The sequence below is a fragment of the Portunus trituberculatus genome, chromosome 28 (assembly GCF_017591435.1).
Source record: "Portunus trituberculatus isolate SZX2019 chromosome 28, ASM1759143v1, whole genome shotgun sequence".
Taxonomy (NCBI): domain Eukaryota; kingdom Metazoa; phylum Arthropoda; class Malacostraca; order Decapoda; family Portunidae; genus Portunus; species Portunus trituberculatus.
The window spans coordinates 9533556-9556294 of NC_059282.1; the positions used below are offsets into that span (position 1 = coordinate 9533556).

Here is a 22739-nt window from a genome sequence, read left to right on the forward strand (position 1 = left end):
TGTGAAGATTGAACCTGTGTGTGTGTGTGTGTGTGTGTGTGTGTGTGTGTGTGTGTGTGTGTGTGTGTGTGTGTGTGTGTCTTGTCTTTCTGTCTGTTTGTTTGTCTGTTTGTCTATCTATCTGTCTATCTATCTATATATCTATCTATCTATCCATCTGTGTGTCTGCCTATCTATTTATCTATATGTGTGTCTGTCTGTCTGTCTGTCTCTCTCTCTCTCTCTCTCTCTCTCTCTCTCTCTCTCTCTCTCTCTCTCTCTCTCTCTCTCTCTCTCTCTCTCTCTCTCTCTCTCTCATCCCCGTGTCTTTCATGTACCACCTCTCATTACTGCTCACTTTCTCCCCACACGCTCTGCTGGGTGTTGACAGGTTACAGTTCCAGCTATAGTGATGGTACAGAAGGTTACGTGTGCTCTCTGTACCGCTTACCTTAACATCACGCTTCGTTTCAGCTCTTCAACAGACTGGCGAGGAAGTTACTGGAGCTTCTAAGGATGTTTGTGATTCTAGAAATAGTTTGATAGGAAATATGATGAGTCGGTTAAGAAGATACTCAATAGAAAGCTGTGTTGGGAGTAATTGGGATTATCAAGTATGTTTCTATAATTCAAGTAGTTGTTTATAAAGGGATACGTAGATTTAATGCGAAAATATACGTATAAACAGGTTGTATTGGAAGTTATTAAGGCTTAGAAGCAAGTTTTGTGCCTCTAGTCATAGTTAAAGAGGGGGTTTGATTAGAGAAACATTAGAAAAGGCTGTCGTGGAAATTGGGGCAATTTTAATGGATGTTTTAACCCCTTCAGTACTGAGATGCATTTTTACCTTGAGATCTGTGTACGATTAGATAATTTTATTGACATTAGCAAGGGTCTATGGAAGTCAGAAGATTAATGGCCACAGTCTTCACTATTTTAATCCCCCCACATAAGTTTCTGAAGTTGCATAAAACCACCAGATAGGAAACAGAATGAATAAAGAAACGCGTCATGGTACTGAAGGGGTTAATGATGCCAGTGGTAATTTGGTAAGACATGCGAAATGAAACTTAATTTAGAACCTGCAGTATTGGAAGCAATTCGGAGTTTTCAAGGATGTTTTCCATGAATGTAGCGAGTCTAATAACGTGTTTGCTCAGGTAACAAGAAAGTCACCCTTAAAAACCCACGTAACCGTCTGTAACCTTTGTAAAAACTGTATTTACAAGAGAACAAAGCAATTTCAGAAAAGATTACCGTAGTTTGTTTACATAAGAGCGAGCTGGGAAGGAAATGCGCTCTCTCTCTCTCTCTCTCTCTCTCTCTCTCTCTGGAAGATGTGATAATGTTATAATGTTACATCCATTAACGTTATTTCGTATCAAGGACGTGTGTGTGTGTGTGTGTGTGTATTGTGAAATGTGACTTAAGGTGAGGGGGTTAGGTCTCTCTCTCTCTCTCTCTCTCTCTCTCTCTCTCTCTCTCTCTCTCTCTCTCTCTCTCTCTCTCTCTCTCTCTCTCTCTCTCTCTCTCTCTCTCTCTCTGGTTTTGTGAAATGAGATGTAGAGGGGTTATCTTGTTATTGTTCTTCTTCTTCTCCTCCTCCTCCTCCTCCTCCTCCTCCTCCTCCTCCTCCTCCTCCTCCTCCTCCTCCTCCTCCTCCTCCTCCTCCTCCTCCTAAACAACAACAACGATACAACAATGAACACCACGAAGCAGAAAGACAAATAAAGTTTTGTTTGTTGGAGCTAAACTTTGCACAGCTGACGAAGGAATGAGAGAGAGAGAGAGAGAGAGAGAGAGAGAGAGAGAAAATCAGGTTTTTGCGCAGGTCAACAAAACTTGCCAAATCTTTGCAATAACAACAACAACAACAGCAAAAGTTACACCTGCCTATTATATTCTCTCTCTCTCTCTCTCTCTCTCTCTCTCTCTCTCTCTCTCTCTCTCTCTCTCTCTCTCTCTCTCTCTCCTCATTTTTTTTCCCTTTATTCCGTTCCTATCCACCACCACCACCACCACCACTACTCTCCTATATCAAACTTTCCCTCTGATCTTTTTTCCGTCTCACTTTTTATTATTTTTTCAACATTTTGCCCTTTTCATAGAGAGATCCAAGGTCAGGTTAAACAAAATACGACTTTATCCCGAATCTGTGACCTTTATATCGCCTCCAAACGGGTTCTGGAAGTCAATATAAGGAGTTGGATTCGTTTTCTCCGGAGCATTGTGTACTTCTGCGTGTTCTTGTGCATTCACGGGAAGGCTATTGTTCATCTGCCCGCTGTACGATAATTATGATAGGGTTAAGAATAGTAATAATAGAAGACGTAATAATAAAAAAAATGACTGATTGTGTAATAATAATAATAATAATAATAAAAATAATAATAATAAAAGGGATGCTGGAATTGGAAGGTTGTTGTTCATCTGTCCGCTGTACGATAATTATGATGAGGTTAAGAATAGTAATAATAGAAGACGTACCAATAAAAAAATAAATGACAGGTCGTGTAATAATAATAAAAAGGATACTGGAACTGGGAGGTTATCGTTTATCTGCCCGCTGTACGATAATTACGATTAGGATAAGAATGGTAATAAGAAGACATATATTGCTATGAAAAAAAAAAAAATAAGCTCGTATAATAATGCTAATAAAAGGGCACATGTTAAATATATGATAATTATGAAGAAGAAAAAAAAGAATAGCAAGAGGAAGAGGGAATATTAAATTAAAGACAAATAAATGTAGATAATAAAGAAATAAGCAACATTAAAATGAATAAAAGGAAGCAGATAATCAGTCATAAACACAAATCATGCAGTAATGGTAATAATAAAAAAAAAGACATTGCAATAGAAACATGAGGATAGAACCATTAACTCAATCATTGGTGACTCAGATCGTAATATAACACTGGAATAAAAAAATCTGCCACTGAGTCATTGTTGTTTTTTGTAGGGAAGGCGAAATAAAAAGGTGTGTAAGAAACCGGTATAAAAACTGCGTATATTAACATTCTAAACCTGTTACTTCAAGGTTGACGTAAAGAATTAGCATTTCCATGTACGATACGGAAACTCAAAGAAATATTGTTGTTATGGAGTTTTTTTTTTTTGGGGTATTTTTCTGTTTATTATTTCATTTATTTATTTTTCTTATCTTTGTTGTTATTTTTCATTTTTGTTAATTTTAGGTACGATAATTGCCGCTTTTACGTAAACTCAGAGAAATATTGTTATTATTCAGTTTTTGTTCTCGTTTTGTTATTTTCTTTATCATTTTTGTCTTGTTATTATTTTATTGATATTTTTATTCTTCATATGTACGATAATTTCCACTTTTACATAAACTTAGAGAAATATCGCGGTTATTGAGTTTTCTTGTTATTTTTCTTGTTTTTTTCTTGTTATTCTTTTGTTACTGTTATTTTCTAAGTACGATATTTGCTTCTTTTTACGTAAACTTAGAGAAATGTTGTTGTTATTGACTTGTTACTTTTATTATTTATTATTTATTCTTTTATCTTATGTCCTTTGTTTATCATATTTACGGGATCTCAATATTTTGATTTTTCTCTCTCTTACAGGCTGCCAGATGAAGTGGGCGGCGGCGGTGGCGGTGGTGGTGGTGGCCGTGGGCGTGATGGTGGGCGGCGCTGAGGCCAAAGGGTAAGCTACCACCTCTCTCTCTCTCTCTCTCTCTCTCTCTCTCTCTCTCGGTGGGTGGGCGTGAGAAACCACCGCCCACGCCACGCCCATGGACTTATAATCCTTTTCCGGGGCGGGGGCGGGGCGGGCCGGTTTCTTCAAGGTCGTAGTGGTAGTAGTAGTAGTAGTAGTAATAGTAGTAAAAGTAGAAGTAGAAGTGATGGTGATATTACTATTTTCCTTCTTCTTCTTCTTCTTCTTCTTCGTCTTATTATTAGAAGTAGTAATGTAGTATAAATAGTAGTAGTAGTAGTAGTAGTAGTAGTAGTAGTAGCTGTTGTTATGGTAGTAGTAGTAGTAGTAGTAGTAGTAGTAGTAGTAGTAGTAGGAAAACTTTTTTTGTGTGTGTGTGTGTCGCAATTTATCGACTCTGACTCACCTTTCCTCCTCTTCCTTCTTCCCCGAGGCAGGTAAGGGAAAGGAGGAGGAGGAGGAGGAGGAAGAGATTTAGGAAAGGAAAAAAAACGGAAATATCAGAGAGAGAGAGAGAGAGAGAGAGAGAGAGAGAGGAGGGGGATATTCTGACTCTCTCTTTCCTTGAAGTGAGAGGGAGAGAAACATGGAGGAAAGAAGAAGAGGGAGAGTCCAAGATAGAGGAGGAGGAGGAGGAGGAGGAAGGAGGGGATGTCCTCGCTGACCTTATTAGGGTTCTCCTCCTCCTCCTCCTCCTCCTCCTCTTTCCAGTCCAGTACAGCCCACCTGCACACACACACACACACACACACACACACACACACACACACACACACACACACACACACACACACACACACACACACAGTAAAAAAGCACAATACTAATTTTCCTTCTTCCTTTTTACCTGTTTTTTTTCTTTCCCAGAGAGAGAGAGAGAGAGAGAAGCAAGGTTAAAGGAAACAAACAGGTGCCTATCTCTCTCTCTCTCTCTCTCTCTCTCTCTCTCTCTCTCTCTCTCTCTCTCTCTCTCTCTCTCTCTCTCTCTCTCTCTCTCTCTCTCTCTCTCTCTCTCTCTACATGCACGTCTGTCTCTCTATAGGCAAACAGAATCAGAAAGAATGTGTGTGTGTGTGTGTGTGTGTGTGTGTGTGTGTGTGTGTGTGTGTGTGTGTGTGTGTGTGTGTGTGTGTGTGTGTGAAAGTGGTTTAGCCACTGACCTGGCCACTGGAAACTTCTCTCCTCCTCCTCCTCCTCCTCCTCCTCCTCCTCCTCCTCCTCCTCCTCCTCTATTTCTTACTTCCTTCATCTCTTCATAACCAGTTCTTCCTTCATCTCTCTCTCTCTCTCTCTCTCTCTCTCTCTCTCTCTCTCTCTCTCTCTCTCTCTCTCTCTCTCTCTCCTCCGTTTCTTCATTTCCTCTCTCTCTCTCTCTCTCTCTCTCTCTCTCTCTCTCTCTCTCTCTCTCTCTCTCTCTCTCTCTCTCTCTCTCTCTCTCTCTCTCTCTCTCTCTCTCTCTCTCTCTCTCTCCTCCTCCTCCCTCCTCCTCCTCCTCCTCCTCCTCCTCCTCCTCCTCCTCCTCTTCTTCTTCTTCTTCTTCTTCTTCTTCTTCTTCTTCTTCTTCTTCTTCTTCTTCTTCTTCTTCTTCTTCTTCTTCTTCTTCTTCCTCCTCCTCCTCCTCCTCCTCCTCCTCCTCCTCCTCCTCCTCCTCCTCCTCCTCCTCCTCCTCCTCCTCCTCCTCCTACCACTGGCAGTTAATAGTCTCCACAAACAGTCTAGTAAGGACCTAAGGGTTTGTTGCTGTTTGTCTTCCTTTGTATTCCTCCTCCTCCTCCTCCTCCTCCTCCTCCTCCTCCTCCTCCTCCTCCTCCTCCTCCTCCTCCTCATCATCATCATCATCATCATCATTGCTTTTATATTCATCTTTATCCTCTTATCATCCCAATCTCTCTCTCTCTCTCTCTCTCTCTCTCTCTCTCTCTCTCTCTCTCTCTCTCTCTCTCTCTCTCTCTCTCCATTCTCGTACTTTCTCGCTATCGTACCTCACCCATAACTATCGTACCTCGCAGCACACGAATTCTTTACCCATATACAGAACTGATAGGAAGTGGCGTCACGAGGTTTAGGGTGACGTCACGTTTTTAAGGGTGATGTAATAGTGGTGATGGTGATGTGGGAGAGGTAATGGGTGTTGGCGTGGATGAGAGGAGGAAGGGAGAGAGAGAGAGAGAAGAGGATGGGCGGTGCTGGAAATTGTGAGAGAGAGAGAGAGAGAGAGAGAGAGAGAGAGAGAGAGAGAGACGGGGGGTGTGCATATCCTGTTTGTTGTCTTCTCTCCACCTCTTGTTTCTCCTCCTCCTCTTTTCCTCTTCCTCCTCTTCTTCTTCTTCTTCTTCTTCTTCTTCTTCTTCTTCTTCTTCTTCTTCTTCTTCTTCTTCTTCTTCTTCTTCTTCTTCTTCTTCTTCTTCTTCTCCTCCTCCTCCTCCTCCTCCTCCTCCTCCTCCTCCTCCTCCTCTCCTCTTCCTCTTCTCCTCCTCCTCCTCCTCCTCCTCCTCCTTCCTCCTCCTCCTCCTCTTCCTCCTCCTTCTGATTTGAGAGTCATTTACTATCATTAGCTTATTATATCAACGCCTTTTACTGTCTGCTTGAGAGAGAGAGAGAGAGAGAGAGACCGTCAGTCAGGCAGAAAAAACAACTACAAACTGTATAATTAGAGAAAGCGTATGTTTGTACCTATAATTAGCAAGAGAGAGAGAGAGAGAGAGAGAGAGAGAGACGGGAATTTGGGAGGAGACATGAACTGGTGCCAAAATATGTCTTGGTGAGGCTGAGAGAGACTGAGACACAGACTATTATAAGAGAGACTGGGAAAGACTTATCGAGAACCTTTAAGACTGAGGTCAGTATTCAAACGCTGTGCTCTCTCACCACGAATGCTTTCCAAGGCCACGAGATGATTAGCGGGAATTTCAAGAGTGTTTCTTTAGCTGATGATGCAGAAATCTTGTCACTCTGCCTCTAGAACCGTAAAAACACCTTAAAAACTCGTGTAAATTTAAATAAAAACTTTTAAAACAGTGGAGGTGAAACAGAGAAGTGTTTGAGAATACGAGGCTGAGAGACACTGAGAGAGACTGGAGTAAGCTGAAGGCTGGGAATACACTGGGAGAAGCTGGAAGAGATTTGAGAGACACTGGGAGAGACTGAGAAACACTTTTTGAGACACTGGAGTAAGCTGGAGACTGGGAATACACTGGCAGAAGCTGGAAGAGATTTAAGAGGCACTGGGAGAGATAAGGGAAGGTTAATGGAAGCTGGAAGATTTTATGGGAGATATAGAAAGGCTGGGAGATAGGTGGGGAGGATCTGGGGAGGTGGAAGGTACTGGGGAATGCTTCGGAAGGCATGGGGAGTTTGGGGAAGACTGAGGAAAGCTTGGGGAGGCTGGGATGGGTTTGGGATGGAATGGTTTGGGTTAGGTTAGGCTATAGGTACGTGTGTGTGTGTGTGTGTGTGTGTGTGTGAAGAGAGAGAGAGACGGGTGTGGGCGGCAACAGGCACGAGGCAGCACCACCACCAGCACCAGTGTTCCTTCTCTTCTCATGACCTGTATCTATCTCTCTCTATCTCTCTGTGTCACCTCTTAGTTTCCCATCTGACTAGTTTTTTTTTTTTTTTTTTTTTTTCACCAGCGTTCAATTTCTTGGTCTTGTCTCTCTTCTTTGTTTTCACTTGACACTCCAACACTTTTTTTGTCACTAACTTCACCTCCTACTCTTCTTTCCAGGTTTTTGTTGTGAGAAATCATATCACCAATTCATAATATCCGTCTCGTATCCTCATTATTTTTACTCACATGCTGGTCCAGTATACTCATTAATATAGGAACTAGATAATTTTTTTTTACTTCCACCTTAACCCTGTACTCTTCTTTCCTTATTTCTGTTTATAACACTATAGTAATATGCTTCTACCTTACCAGCAGGAATTTTGTTTCTTCTGTTAGTCTTATCTCTTCCTATTTTCTCTTATTAATCATTAAAACACGTTTCTAACTTAAAACAGACTACTTCTTATTACAATCCTAACCTCCTACTTTATTTCTTCATTTTTTTCTTTTAACACTCAAATACACTTCTGATACATTGATAGTTTACTTTTCTATTATTTTAGTCTCTTTTCTCCGTTTTCTCTCATTAATTATTACAACAAGCTTCTAATTTATCAACAGATCACTTCTTACCACAAACCTAATCTCGTACTCTTCTTTCTTCATTGCTTATCGTTTAACACTCAAATAAACTTCTGATACGTTAATGCTTTCCTTTTCTACCCCTATAAGTCTCACCTCTCCTATTTTTCCCCAATTCATGCCTTCAAAATGCCTATGGTCCGTATTCAGAAACGCTTTGCTCTCCCACCACGAGTTTTCCAAGGCCACAGAGATGATTAACAGGGTTCTCAAGAGTATTTCTACAGTTAATAGTGGATAAATCATGTCACTCTGCCTCTAGAACCGTAAAAACACCTTAAAATCTTGTGTAAACTTAAGTAAAGCCTTTTCGGAGATGAGGCACAGAAGTATTGAGAAATTGTCAGAATGTGAGCAATACATCTCATCAACAATCACACTTTTTCACCACAAACTCATTCCCATTTTCTTCTTTTCTCCCTCGGCAGGACCTACAGCGTGGTGGCCTCCAGAGTGCTCCGGCCCAACCAGGTTTTCCACGTAGCGGTGTCTAGCCACGGCACGGAGGGGGATGTGCAAGTGAGCGCAGAGGTCGGAGGGGAGCAGGATTCAGGCAATATCATTCTGCTCAGACAGATTGCCGACCTCCAGCCTGACTCTACCCAAGTTTTGAAGTTTGAGGTTTGTTTAATTTTGCTTCGTGTTTGGTTTGTGTGATTTAGTGTGTTTGTTTATTCATTGTTGTTGTTTTGGTGGTTATTCTCTTCTTTTCTTCCTGTTTTCTTTCTGTTTCTTCTTTTTTCCTGGTCACTGTGTTCTTGTTTTGTTTTTCTTTTCTTCGTGTTCTTTTTATTTATTTTTCTTATTATTATCGGTGTTGTTCTTCTTCTTATTCTTGTTGTGGTTGTTATTTCTCATTCTTCTCGCTTCTTTCTTACTAATCCTCTTCCTCCTCCTCTTCTTCTTTCTACTCCTCTTCTTCATTTTTCTTTTTTTTTTTTCTTCTTTCTTCTTCTTTCTTCCTCTTCCTCCTCCTCCTCCTCCTCCTCCTCCTCCTCCTCCTCCTCCTCCTCCTCCTCCTCCTCCTCCTCCTCCTCCTCCTCCTCCTCCTCCTCCTCCAAGTGTTCCTACCCATTGCATCTTCTCTTTCCTATACCGACCCAATCACCCAATCTCAATCTTGATCTTCCTCTTCTCCTTTAACGTCCCACACTCCTCTTTCACCAGATAGGAGACATAGGGCCTGGCCAGTACAACCTCTCCGTGTCTGGCTTCGGGGCCCTCACCTTCAGGAACACCACGAAGCTCGACTACGTGCACAAATCCTACTCTGCCTTCATCCAGACTGACAAGACGATCTACAAACCCGGCGACCTGATGCGCTTCCGTGTGGTTGTAGTGAACCCATTGCTGAGACCCTTCGTTACTGGTTCCATCGATGTTTATGTGACGGTGAGTGTTACAGAGAGAGAGAGAGAGAGAGAGAGAGAGAGAGAATATTAAAGATGAAAGGAGATAACTATGAAAGAGATATGAGAAAGAGAACAGCGGAAAAAAGAGAAAAGATGAAAGGAGAATATAAAGGAATGTAAGATAGATAACTACGAATGATGAATAAGAAGGAAGAAAAAGGAGGAGAGAAAAAGAAGGATAAAAACATGAAGGTCTTAGCCATATAAGGTTCATGGTTATGTAAACAAGCCAAAGAGCGTTGCGTAAGAATAGTAAGCTAACCATTACTTCCAGTCCATCTTTGTAAAACTAACCAACGAGAGCAACAAAAAATAGAAATAGATAAAAATAAATAACAGATAAATTGAAAAGAAAAACAAACTAACTGACTAACTAACAAACAGTAAAATGACTCCCACGAATCAGTGTATCTAATGGGAATTCCTAAGTTTCGAAGCTTCAAAGAGTTGGTTCATTGATTCATACTTACAATCATGTTCAAAAACGCTTTATTTCTCACTACAACTATTTTTAAAGACCATAGAGATGATTAATCAAGTTCTCAAGAGTTATTTTTTTTGTCAATTATATAAAACTCATGCTAATTTGTCACTAGAACCATAAAAACACCTTAAAAACCCACGTAATTCCACTACAGCTATTTTCAAAGAACACTGAGATGATTAACCTGGTTCAAGAGGATTTCCTGTCAATTATACAAAAATCTTGCTAATCTGTCACTAGAACCATATCACCACGTACCCTTTGAAATACGTGTGTGACGTCAGCTAAATAAATCTGTTTGAGTGTAGTGGTGGCGCGGCGCTGAGTGGTTGTGAAGCCGTGTCAAGTTGATGATCTTTCTCGTGTTACTGGAAGACTAAGAAGAGGAGGAGGAGGAGGGGCTGAGGGAGAAAGATTGGGCCGGCACAGGAGAGCTGGGAACACGTTTGGAGGTATTCTTTCGCGCTACTGTGGTTAGCTAAAGTTAGATTAGAGGTATTAAATGCCTCTCCCACACACACACACACACACACACACGCCCGGTAGCTCAGTGGTTAGAGCGTTGGCTTCACAAACCAGAGGACCGGGGTTCGATTCCCCGGCCGGGTGGAGATATTTGGGTGTGTCTCCTTTCACGTGTAGCCCCTGTTCACCTAGCAGTGAGTAGGTACGGGATGTAAATCGAGGAGTTGTGACCTTGTTGTCCCGGTGTGTGGTGTGTGCCTGGTCTCAGGCCTATCCGAAGATCGGAAATAATGAGCTCTGAGCTCGTTCCGTAGGGTAACGTCTGGCTGTCTCGTCAGAGACTGCAGCAGATCAAACAGTGAAACAGTGAAACACACACACGTGCGCGCGTGGGGGTACGAATCACCTAATTCCATAAAAGAGGGAAAGAAAAGAAAGACTCAGAATATGTAATTTATCTTTGTATAACATTTAAAACCTTGATAGCACGTAAGAAATTGTAAACGAAATAGATTAGTTACTGAAAAATACAAATCTTAATATTCCTCCTCCTCCTTCTCCTCCTCCTCACAGGACGGAGCAGGACACAGGGTAAGGCAGTGGAAACGAGTTTTCACCAACAAGGGGGTGTGGTCAGGGGAGCTGCAGCTGGCGAAGGAGCCTGTGCTAGGGGATTGGAACATCACGGTGGAGGTGCTGGGCCAGAAGACTTCCAGGGCGGTGCAGGTGGCTTACTACGTCCTCCCAAAGTTCGAGGTTATAGTGACGCTGCCTGAATATGTGACGTTTGACCAGGGCGAGATGGTGGCGACGGTGGAGGCAAAGTAAGTGGATGAGTGTACGAGTGGATGGATGAGTGGTTGGTAGATGGATAGATGGAGGGATAGATGATGAGATGGATGGTGTTTGAGTGTTTTATTTAGTTTTATTAGTAGGAAAAGCTGGACAGGTAGATATGCGGATTAATTAATTGATTGATTGTAGTAGTAGTAGTTGTTATAGTAGTAGTAGTAGTTTGTATGTATGTATGTGTCTATATTTTGAGTGTATTGTATTTTTTACTTCAGTTTTAGTTCATTAAGAGTATCTGTGTTAATATCTTGTTTCCTCCTCCTCCCCTTCCTCTTCCTCCTCGTTAATCATCTCCCCCTAACTCATTCATCTTTCCTTTCAGTCCTCTTTCCCTCTCCATCTCTCCTCCTCCTCCTCCTCCTCCTCCTCCTCCTGTTTCTCTCTTTACTGCATTACCATTTAACTATCGTCCACTCTCTCTCTCTCTCTCTCTCTCTCTCTCTCTCTCTCTCTCTCTCTCTCTTTGCAAAACTAACCTAACTTTACCTAATTCAACCTCCTTCATCGCCTTCTGCAGATACACGTACGGGAGGGCAGTTAAGGGCGAGGTCACACTGCAGGTCACCCCCACCTACAAGTATGGCTACCTGCAGGCGCCCTACGATGACCCTATCCGCGTGGTCAAGGCTATCAAGGGCAAGACTGATGTTACCATTGACCTGCTGAGTGACGCGAGGTAAGGTGGTGGTGGTGGGTGTTAGAGAGAGAGAGAGAGAGAGAGAGAGAGAGAGAGAGAGAGAGAGAGAGAGAGAGAGAGAGAGAGAGAAATGGTACCTAATGATTGTTTAAGGTACTCTCTCTCTCTCTCTCTCTCTCTCTCTCTCTCTCTCTCTCTCTCGACCTTTTTTATCTTGTTTTCTTCTAGCATTCATTCTTCTTTTCTTTCTTTCTTTCTTTAGATACGTAGTCAATTATATAAGTTAAACAATATTAGGTGCCCATTTATTGTCTTGAAAGTACGTGTAATATTTATTTTTAACCAAGTATTGAAGGAGAAAACAAGAGAAATTTTAACCCCCTTCAGTAACATGACGCGTTTTCATATTCATTCTGCTTACTATTTGGTGATTTTCTACACCTTTAGAAACTTATGTGAGGGTTAAAATAGTGAAGATTCTACTCATTAATCTTCTGATCTCTGTAGAACCTTTCTAATGTAAATAAAATCGTCAAATCAAACCCAAAACTCGTGGTAAAAAAAAATGCGTCCCACTACTGAAGGGGTTAGAAAACGAATAGAGAAATTTTACTGCATGCTTTCTGTTTCCTAGCGCAGTCTGGCATATCTCTCTCTCTCTCTCTCTCTCTCTCTCTCATAATATCACCTCCCTTTCACAGACTCAAGGGAGACTACGCCAGGGAACTCGAGGTCACAGCGTACGTGAAGGAGGAGCTGACGGAGAGGGTTCAGAATGCCACCTCGCACGTCACAGTTTACCGCTACCCGTACCGCCTTTCTCTCATCCGTACCTCCGATTCCTTCAAGCCGGGCCTCACCTACACCGCCTTTGTGAGTGTCTGGAGGCGTGTGTCTGTGCTGGGGTGGTGGTGTTGGTGTGTGTTTAATGTTTTGTCCTGGTGGTGTGTTTGTGTTGGTTTTATTTTATTTGTATAGTATTTTGTGGGTGTTTCGTGTGTGTGTGTGTGTGTGTGTGTGTGTGAGCGAGCGTGTATTTCAGTGTGTGTTTTTCGAGTGGGTGAGTTAGTTTTGGTGTGTTTTTGTGGATGAATTAAGGTTTTGTGGGAGTGAGTGTTGGTGCATCTTTGTGAGTGAGTGCATGAGTGAGCTACGATGTATTTCTGTGAGTGAACGAGTGAGTATTTGGTTCGCTTTTGTGAGTGGTTCAGTGATACCGTGAATGAGCGAGTTTGTGTGAATGCGTAAGTGAATTTTAAGCATAGTTTCGTGAATGAATGAGCAAATATTCATCTATTTTCACGAATCACTGAAGTATTACTGTGTCTTCATCCCACCAACCACTAACCCACTACCACAACCCCCCTGTCGAACCCCGTAGCTCAAAGTGTCCTACCAAGACGACACCCCGGTCACTTCTGGCGAGGTTACCGTGAGACACTCCTTCACACGGGACCCCAGTGGCTTTACGGAGGAGGTTCACACTATAGAACCTTCAGGAATCGTGACTCTACAGTTCACCCCGCCCCTGGATGAGAGTGTGGTGAGCCTGGCGCTGGAGGCACGCTACAAGGACCTGACGCAGTGGCTAGGGGACATCGTGAGGGCGCAGAGTCCCAGTAATTCCTTCCTGCAGGCGACTCTACAGACGGAGAATCCAAGAGTGAGTTTGTTTGTGTGTAAATGTGCTGAGAGAGAGAGAGAGAGAGAGATTTGTTATTAGTTTATCTATCAGTCTGTCTTTCTGTTTATATATCTATTTTTTATATCTATCTATCTGTCTTTGTCTATCCATGTCTGGCTATCTATCTGTTTTATCTATCTATCTATCTATCCATCCATGTGTGTGTGTGTGTGTCCTCAAGAAGTTACTTAAGCATGTCTATCCTTTGATTAAGTTACATTATTCCAGTTACCACTTAAATGATGCAATCTGATTCATATTTCCAAGCACCAGGAAACTTAAGCATGTTTGTGTGTGATAAAAAAAACTAAACTCGACTTAAAATTGTGTCACTTAAGCATGGCTGTCTAAGATAAGTCACTATTGTCTATTTGATTTATTGAACTTCATTTGTATTTTTCTTTGAAGTGATTGTGTGATTTGAATTTGTGTGAAACTTAAGCATGTCTGTCCTTGTTGCTATTTCATTCAACTTATTTTGATTTTTTTTCTTCCTTTTTTTTTTTTCCCTTGAGCATCAAACTGTCACTCGTAGAATATTCTTTGTAGTGTTACTTTAATTCACTTATTTTCATCCATCTTGCATTCTTAGTCCATCATAGAATATTTTTGTTTCTGTTTGCATCTTTATTTTCATTTTAACGTCTTTTTTTTATAATCTCATCTTATCTGTTGGTGTTTCTTATCTGAATCATTTACTATCATTCTAGTTAGAGATGATCAGTATCTAAGATGCCTTATTCCCATTTGCTAACTCTAATGAATTAATTATCTAAATCTCTAAATAATAAATAATGAGTGTTTTGATTACTTCCTTCAGTTAATCAGTATTTTTAAATTACTTTCATCAAATAATCAGTGTTTTTTATTGCTTCCATCAAATAATCAATTTTTAATTATTCATCAAATAATCAGTGTTTTTTTATTGCTTCCATCAAATAATCAGTATTTTTAATTACTTTCATCAAATAATCAGTGTTTTTAATTGCTTCTATCATCTCAGTATCTCCCATCTCCCAGTTTTCTCAATATTAAATTTCTCTTTCACATTGGCAATTTGTTTCAGAGATCATTACTGTGTGTTTCGTAATAATCAGTATTCTTACCCTGAGTGATCTAATTCTCAACTCAAAATTATGTTGTCAAATTAATCTCTTATTTTGTCAATTCATCCCCAGTTGCTGTCCTTTTCCCTCCACACTCCTTACTAGTCAAAGCATTCTAAATGTATATAATCTATTTCTTAATTCAAAATCATTTTATCAAATTGATCTCTTATTTTGTCAGTTCATTCCCTCCTCTTCCCTCCACACTCCTTACTTATCAAACATTCTAAACCTATATCATCTAATTCTCAAGTCAAAATCCTAGTATTTTGATATCAAAATGAGAATGTTAATTTCTTCCCCATCTTCACTAAACTGTTATGATTCTGTTACCTGTAATCTGTTCACTGTTGAGCCTTGATCTGCTGTGACCTCCCTGCGCATGTGGGTGCATGAGCTAATCTTTCCCCGTGTGTTGCTGGTGCAGGTTGGGCAGGATGTGGAGCTCTCCCTGGTCACCACTCAGCCGGTATGAAGCTCCTCTCTTCCTCTAAACCCCTCCAGTATTAGAATGCATTTTTTACCATGAGTTTTGTGTATGATTGGATGATTTTAGTTAGATTAGGAAGGGTCAGTGGAGGTCAGAAGATTAATGCATCGAGTCTTCACTATTTTAATCCCAATGTAAGTATCTGAAGCTGTATAGAATCACCAAATAGCAAGCAGAATAAATATGAAAACATGTCACGGTACTGAAGGGGTTAACTCTTAGCCAGGCCTCCTTGTGTATATATAGTGATGACAGGAAGGCTGTTATTTCTTACTTTGTTTTTTGTTACATTTTCCACTACAGTTTTTTAATGGAGAAGCAGTATAATTTTCTAAGTGTTTTTGGTGTTTTTGAGTGACATAAGTTTAAACGAGTGTTATAGTATATTTTTTTTAAAGGAAAAACAGTAGAATTTCATGAGCATTTTTTCCATTTCCTTATAAAATTATGATATAGATAGATTCCCTAATATGTAATCATCAACAAGCAACAACTAAATCAAGATCCTAAGTAATTCCTATCTGGTCTTAAGGGGAAGCAAACCACATTAACTAAGCAATCATAAGACTTCCTCACTTATAGCTAGTCTTGAAATGTGAAGCAAAGAGACGCGCGTTAATTGAGTCTGTGTCGGGGCAGGTTGGTGGCGAGATACTGATTGGCCTGAATGCAACCCAGCCGCTGGTGTATTTTGTCTATCAAGTGCTGGGGCGAGGAGATGTGGTGTTCAGTAATACCTGCAGGCTCACCAGGGCACCACTCACACCTTCAGGTATGCTCCTCCTGCAGTGTTGTAAGAATTAGCTGGTTCCTCATTTAGTTAACTTCCTCTCCCTATGTTTCCTAGTAAGAGTACTTCTCCCCCCTCTATCTTTCCTTAGTAAGAATTGGGTCTTTCCTCATATTCATTTGTTTTTCTGCAGGACTGTTCATTAATCACCTTTGTAGAGTATAAGAACAAGCTATTATCTCACTCAGTCTTGCTATATAGCAGCTGATATAAGGTTGGATTTTGAAGAGAGATCAGAACCTTTTAAATTGACTCTTTAGAAATGTAGACCAAGAACGGATCTTTAGAGCAACACACACCTCGAAGTTAAATTTATAAATGAGAATGATAAGTTTAAATAGTCAGGTACATTTAATACAGGGACTGCCATATGTAAACCTGATTGCTTCTTGTAGCCTCTCTTATTGTCAATTGCTTTTGTTTTACCTCCTGTTAATATACCCACATTTCAGGTTCCTGGCCACCCGAGACATGGCCCCACGTGCTCGCCTCCTGATGTACTACGTGAGGGATGATGGGGAGGTGGTGGCTGACTCACTCCACTTCACTGTGTCTGGGGCAATTCAGAATGAGGTCCGTGTGAGCAAGTGTGGGCTATTGAGCTGTTTTCCCCTTAGATCTTTTACACTCCTCGCTATTACCTCTACTTCTAAGGTGTCTACATATTCTAGGCATATTCAGTAAAGTTAGTGTCAGGAAGCTGGTTTTGTTTATTTATCTAGTGTTAATGTTCTGAGGTGTGTTTGGGCAGTGTTTTCATATCAAAGGTTTTTTTATGTAAGAGGGGAAGCTGGACGAGGACATCAAAACATTTTAAAAAGGCCCACTTAATTGCCAGTTCCCTTGGAGTTAGCATCATAGACTAGTGTGTAGGGTGTGATGTGTCCAGGTGTGGTGTTGTGGTGTGGCTAGTGACTGTGGTGTGGTATTGCAGGTGACAGTTAACCTCAACCCGAATGTGGTGGATGCAGCAGGTGAGGTAGACATCACTGTCACCACCAAACCCAATGCCTTTGTCGGAGTGTTGGCGGTGGACCAGCGTGCCCTCATGCTCGGCACCCACAATCACTTCTCCCAGGTGAGTCTTGGGCTGGGCGGGATGCAGTTTATGGTTTTTACAAGTCTGCTTATGTACACAAACAGGTATAATACATTTTTATCTTTCTTTTTCTCTCTTCACTTTTTTCATCCATCCATTGATCTCTTTGTACCTTCTTCCATTCACAGAGACACCCATATACACCTTTAATAGCAAATATAACTCTGTACTTGCTTAGACAAATTAATCATCCTTTTTATTTGTTGTATGAAAAGTTTTACTCGCATGTGACAGTTTGCACAGATGAGGTCTTTGTCTTGGTCTCACAAAACATCCACTTGTGTGTTGCAGCATGAGGTGATTGATGAGCTGGAGACATACGACCCTGGCAGAAAGACCTTGGAGGCGCCCTGGCACGCCCTTAGCAGAAAGAAGCGAGCTCTCTTCAACTGGATGGGCACCACAACCACCAGTGATGTCTTCAAGGTTACTCTCTCTCTCTCTGTCATACTATAAATGCCTCAGTCTTTTCCTTTCTCTAGTGTCCATTCCCCTACTTCATTTTTGTACCTATGTTTTTATCTGACTGGACTGTTTTAAGGTTAAGCTAGTGATGTTTTCAAAGTTACCCTCCTCTCTTATTTTCATGTTAACACTAATCATTGCCATTCATCTCTCAGGTTACTACTTCTCTCAGTTCTCATATTAACACCACATTCATTACTTAGCAGTTTTCCTTCATATAACTCATTTATTTCCATAGCCATTCATTTATCCACTGCAGAACATTTTAAGAATAAGCCAGTATCTTTAGCTTTCTTCCTTCCCTTCTGTCTTTCCTTATATAAACTCTTCATTCATTTTCTTGCACCACTATTCTTCCACCAACCTTGTAGAGATTAAGAATGAGTCAGTATCTCATCTCTGTTCAGTGTCTTCTCTAATGTGTGGGTGTGTGGTGTTGCAGAACGCTGGCATTGTGGTGCTGACTAATGGTTACGTCCACGACTTCAATCCATTCCGTGAGTATTGCTTTGTGACGTAAGGTTTATTTCATACAGGAACTGCAACGTGTAATTCTGGTATAGAATGGTCATATATGTTTTATATTGTATAAGAAATTAAATGTTTTACCTCCTACAAGATAAGATGTAAGATGATAACCAAATATTTCCTTATAGAATGATCATACAAGTTCAACGTAGCAAGGAATAATAACCATTGTATTTCTCTAATATATAATAGTTTAGTAAAGTTATATATACTAGAATAAAACCATGTATTTCCTCATAGAATCATAGAGCAAGATCTCTGCAGTAAGAAACAAGATTTACCTCCTTGTCTAAATCATAACCACATTGTTTCCCTAGAACTGATAAGATGAAAGATTTTAACCAGAGTATTTCCATAGAGTAGAATGTTTGTGCAAGTTTTCTATAGCAATGTGCCTCACCTCCCACTAGTCAATGCAAGGATGTGCTGCTGCATGTTGTGTTAGTGCAGAACCATTAACACCATTTGCACGTTGACCGCAGAACGTCATGAAATGCTTGCGGGAAACTAACTCCGAGCTCCATTAATGCTTCATGTGGTGTGTCTAGCCTGGCAGTGTTTTTATGGTCTAGCAGTGCTGTTCTAACCAATGCAGAACTGTGTCTTTGGTCTGTGTTGTTATTTGTTCCAGTGTCTTATCCTGGCTACTGTTAAGAAGCTCCAGTAGATGTTATTCTGGTTGTCTTGGGTGTTTTTTGATGATCCTAGTGGTGTTTTAATGTGGACTTTGAAGAAACGCCCTTGATAACTTGACTAATCATCCCTGTGGCCTTTTGAGAGCAGTCCTGACAAGAGAAGTGTTTAAGAATACAAACCAAAGACTAACTAACAATAATGGTGAAGATTAAAATGCTTTGCAAGACTCACTAAGTGCATGATGTGATAACCAAGACAAGGCAATGTGAGGTGGTGTATCAGAGAGGACCACACAGACACCTCACCATTGACGACCTGGGTATTGAGTTACTAATGCTGCACTAACTCCCTCATGCCTTAGTGTACTACCGGACCCTAATGGACGACCCCAGGGATCTCAGGGCAATGGAGTCTAACCTGCCTGAAGCCACAGTGGCGGCCGAACCCACCGCTCCTGCCCCACGCACCTATTTCCCCATCACATGGCTCTTCTCCCACTACGACTCAGGGTATGGACCTCCCTCCCACTCAAGCATTTCTCCACCCCCCCACCTCCTCCATCTATCTGCCAATATTCTGTCTAGCACTTCCTTTCTTTCCCATCTGTTACTACTATGAACATTCCCTGCATCAGCCTCTTTCTGTCCTTCTCACCATTGGTCTTCCACTCCACTTTTCTGGTAATATTCCGTCTAGCACTTCATTTCTCTCCCATCTGTTACTACTATAAACCTTCCCTGCCTCAGCCTCTTTCTTCTCCCACTTCTCCACTCCTTTCCATCCTCCATCTGTCTGCTAATATTCTGTCTAGCACTTTCTTTCTCTCCCATCTGTTACTACCATGAACCTTCCTTGCCTCAGCCTCCTTCTCTCCTCCTCACCTCTGCTTTCCCACTGATAATGAAATGCAGTTATTTCAGCTTTGAAGTTTACTCCTAGTTTACAAAGTGCCCTTGAGATGAGTGAGGGCCGCTGTGGTGCCCTTTGAAGATGTATGGTGTGATGCAGTGTGTGGTGTCATAAGGTGCCATAACGTACACATTTCCTATGCTACTCCATGACAGCACGAAAATATATTCTATCCCCCACAAACAAATGGAGAAAAATTAACTTTGTTTGTGCATTAAGGCAAAATATTCTTGCTAAACTGCCCAAAACAGACAAAACAATACATAAAACAGAAAAAAAAAATCATACATGAAGCATAAAGGAATAACAATTAAAGCCTCCCAAGACATTCTGAAGGTAAGTGGGTGGCTGGTGGTGACTGCTCAGGTGGCCGGCAGGAGAGGAAGAAGAGTGACACTAACCCCACACCATGACAGCCTGCCTGCCTGCCTGTCTGCCTGCTGTATAGAAGCATGGACATCTCTGTCATAGAAAAGGCTAAACAGAGACGAATGTGGCAGTTTAAAGCTCTGCCCTGCAACCTAAATACTTAAATTGCTACCCTGATTAAACTAGACCAGCATTAATAGACTAGCACTTCTTTATGTTAGTGCATAAACCTAACCTTGAGTGACTGACTGACATTAAAGAGTGGACTGGCTTACTGGCTTACTGCTTGTGACGAGTGCTAGCTGTGACAATAGAGATGTGCGCTTACTAGCAAGAGAAGCATGACTGCCTAACCTGGTGGAGGCTTGCTTAGTGGCGGAGATGGAATGATCGCTGACCTTGGAGAATGAAAGAAGGGAAACAACCACACTTCACAAGCTCACAGCCTCATGGTAACCTCAGTGTGCATTGTGGTGGTGCTGGAGTGATGCATTGACTTAGTGAGGGAGTGAAGGAAAGTAACAATGTGAGGAAGTAAAGGAAGGTAAACACATACGTACCTCACAGCCTCAAAACAGCATCACCTTGCATTGTGAAGGTGTTGGAGTGATGCATTAACTTAGTGAGGGAGTGAAGGAAGGTACACAGCCTCACCGCAGCCTCACAGTACCCTCACCTCACACAGCCACAGCCAATCAACCTCCCAGCGACATCACAGGCGAGATTCCCTTCCACCGACAAACCGCCGTCAATGGATCCTTTGGCCGCGAGTTTGCCCCCATCGATGCCTCCACCCTGCGTCCTGACCTTGGTCCCGGCCTTGCCTACAATGCCCCCACACGTCCCCCGCTGGCCGGCCCCTATGCCTTCTCCTACCTGCCTCCACCGCCTGACTCCAGGCCACGTCTCTACCTCAACCAGCATGTTCCTCCCACCTGGCTCTTCCTTGATGCTGAGACAAAGTGCGTTCTTCTCTCTCCACTCCTGAACTGACCTGTGTTACTTTGATTCTGACCTTTTTATCCATTTTTACAGTGGTTCTCTTTACTTCTGATCTAATGTGATCTTTGGTGTGTGTTTTTATATGTGTGAAGTAACTGTGGTGTGTGTTTCGTGGGTATAAAATGTTGCTAAGGATTGTTTGTGGATATGGAGTAACTAAAGTGTGTCTGTGTGGTGTGTGGCAGGTTCAATGGTGTGGTGAGGATGCGGGAGAAGGCACCAGACGCCATCACCTCCTACATGATCTCAGCCTTTGCCATTGATGATCTCTACGGCCTTGGGGTGACAGAGCGCCCTACCAAGGTGTGTCTGTGTGGATGTGAAGCAAATAAAGTGTGTCTGATTGCTTATAAAGTAATTAGGATGTGGTTAACCCCTTCAGTACCATGGTGCATTTCCATATTCATTCTGCTTACTATTTGGTGATTTTATACAGTTTCAGAAACTTATGTAGGGGATTAAAATAGTGAAGACTCTGGCCATTAATCTTCTGACCACCTTAGACCCTTCCTAATGTAAAGAAAATGGTCTAATCGTACACAAATCTCAATGTATGAATATGTCCCAGTACTGAAGGGGTTGAAGTGTTTTTATATTTGTGAAGTAACTGTGGTTTGTGTTTGTGGGTGTAAAATAGCTCTAGGGTGTGTGTCTGGATATAAAGTAACTAAAGTGTGTGTGTGTGTGTTTCTACTTTTCTCATGGGCCAAAGTTTATTAAGATTTTACAGATTTCACAGTTAGCCATTAAATACACAAGACACTTACTCACCTCCTCTTAGCTGCGAGTGTTCCGGCCATTCTTTGTGTCAATGAACCTCCCTGCGGCGGGCGTGGTGCGCGGGGAGGCCGTGGCAGTGGAGATGGTCATTTTCAACTATGGGGATCAACAGGCCACAGCGCAGGTCACTCTGGAGAATCCCAATGAGGACTTCCTGTTTGCTGACTTTGCCAATGAGATCGACCAAGGCTGTAAGTGAGAGAGAGAGAGAGTGATAATGACTGATTGATGAATTTATTGATAGAATGATTAATATTAATCTGTCATTATCTTCTACATTTCTACCCTTCTCTTAAATAAACTTCTGCCATAATTTTATATTTTCCTACTCTTCTCTGTTTACGTCTCCTTTCTCAGCTTACATTTGCATTGTTTCTCAATACAACCTCTTCTCCCACAGCCCCAGCAGCAATGAAGAGCAGAGAGGTTGTGGTGGCATCAGGTACTGGCATGAGTGTCAGCTTCATGGTGGTGCCACAGACTATCGGCAACATCCCCATCACCGTGAGGGCCACCACTGCCTCCGCTGCTGATGTGGTCACCAAGCAGCTTCTTGTCAAGGTTTGAGACAGTGGGCTTTGTGTTTCTCATTGTGTGCTAGTTGGGATGCTTAGCTGTCTGTTTATTAGCTAGTTTCTTTTGGTTAGGATGTTGACTTTCTTTCCACTCCTATTTCTTATTTTCTTCAGCTTTCATTTCTTGTTGCTCATTAAAGTGATTTGATTTTCTTCCCTGTACAAGAATTCAAAAGAAGATCCATCCATATTTTTGTCATACTCCCAACTAAACCTTCACTTCTTTCACTGGACACTTTTTACCCAATTTCTATGCAAACACTTGATTCACTGGACACTCACTCTCACCCTCTACCAGCCCGAAGGAACTAGACAGACGGTGAACAGAGCCATGCTGATTGACCTCCGCTCTGAGACTTCCTTCTCCGCTACTGTCAACATCACCACTCCCCAACGTTGTCAATGAATCCAAGGCAATCTCCGTCACTCTCGTTGGTGGGTGCTGCAGTGCTATCTTACTGTTTGGAGTGCTTAGGAGTCAAGAATCATGTTATTTACTGTGTGGGAGGATGTTCTGGCCAAGGGCAACAAAAGGTCCTCTGTTATTGCCAGTGCCCAAGTAATGTAGTCAAAAAGGCTTATCTAAGGTTTGAGGGTG

General features: G+C 41.8%; 1 protein-coding gene and 1 long non-coding RNA gene across 2 annotated transcripts in view; one reads left to right on the plus strand and one right to left on the minus strand.

Annotated features, from left to right (window-relative positions):
- LOC123510262 (CD109 antigen-like) overlaps nt 1-22739 on the plus strand; it is a 32806-nt gene that overhangs the window by 2886 nt on the left and 7181 nt on the right. Inside the window, 20 exon segments of the mRNA XM_045265243.1 lie at nt 3573-3654; nt 8287-8479; nt 9026-9250; nt 10793-11043; nt 11589-11747; nt 12410-12581; nt 13090-13371; nt 14926-14967; nt 15628-15724; nt 15727-15760; nt 16231-16351; nt 16713-16856; nt 17169-17303; nt 17785-17839; nt 20470-20746; nt 20972-21089; nt 21568-21757; nt 21967-22127; nt 22440-22531; nt 22533-22576. Of these exon segments, the coding sequence (XP_045121178.1) occupies nt 3581-3654; nt 8287-8479; nt 9026-9250; nt 10793-11043; nt 11589-11747; nt 12410-12581; nt 13090-13371; nt 14926-14967; nt 15628-15724; nt 15727-15760; nt 16231-16351; nt 16713-16856; nt 17169-17303; nt 17785-17839; nt 20470-20746; nt 20972-21089; nt 21568-21757; nt 21967-22127; nt 22440-22531; nt 22533-22576 (2866 nt within the window). The 5' untranslated portion in view covers nt 3573-3580.
- Nucleotides 17050-22564, minus strand: LOC123510266. Its single transcript, XR_006676451.1, has 3 exons — nt 22424-22564; nt 21558-22298; nt 17050-17881 (listed from the first exon to the last, which is right to left on the minus strand). It is a non-coding gene; the product is annotated as an uncharacterized LOC123510266 (long non-coding RNA).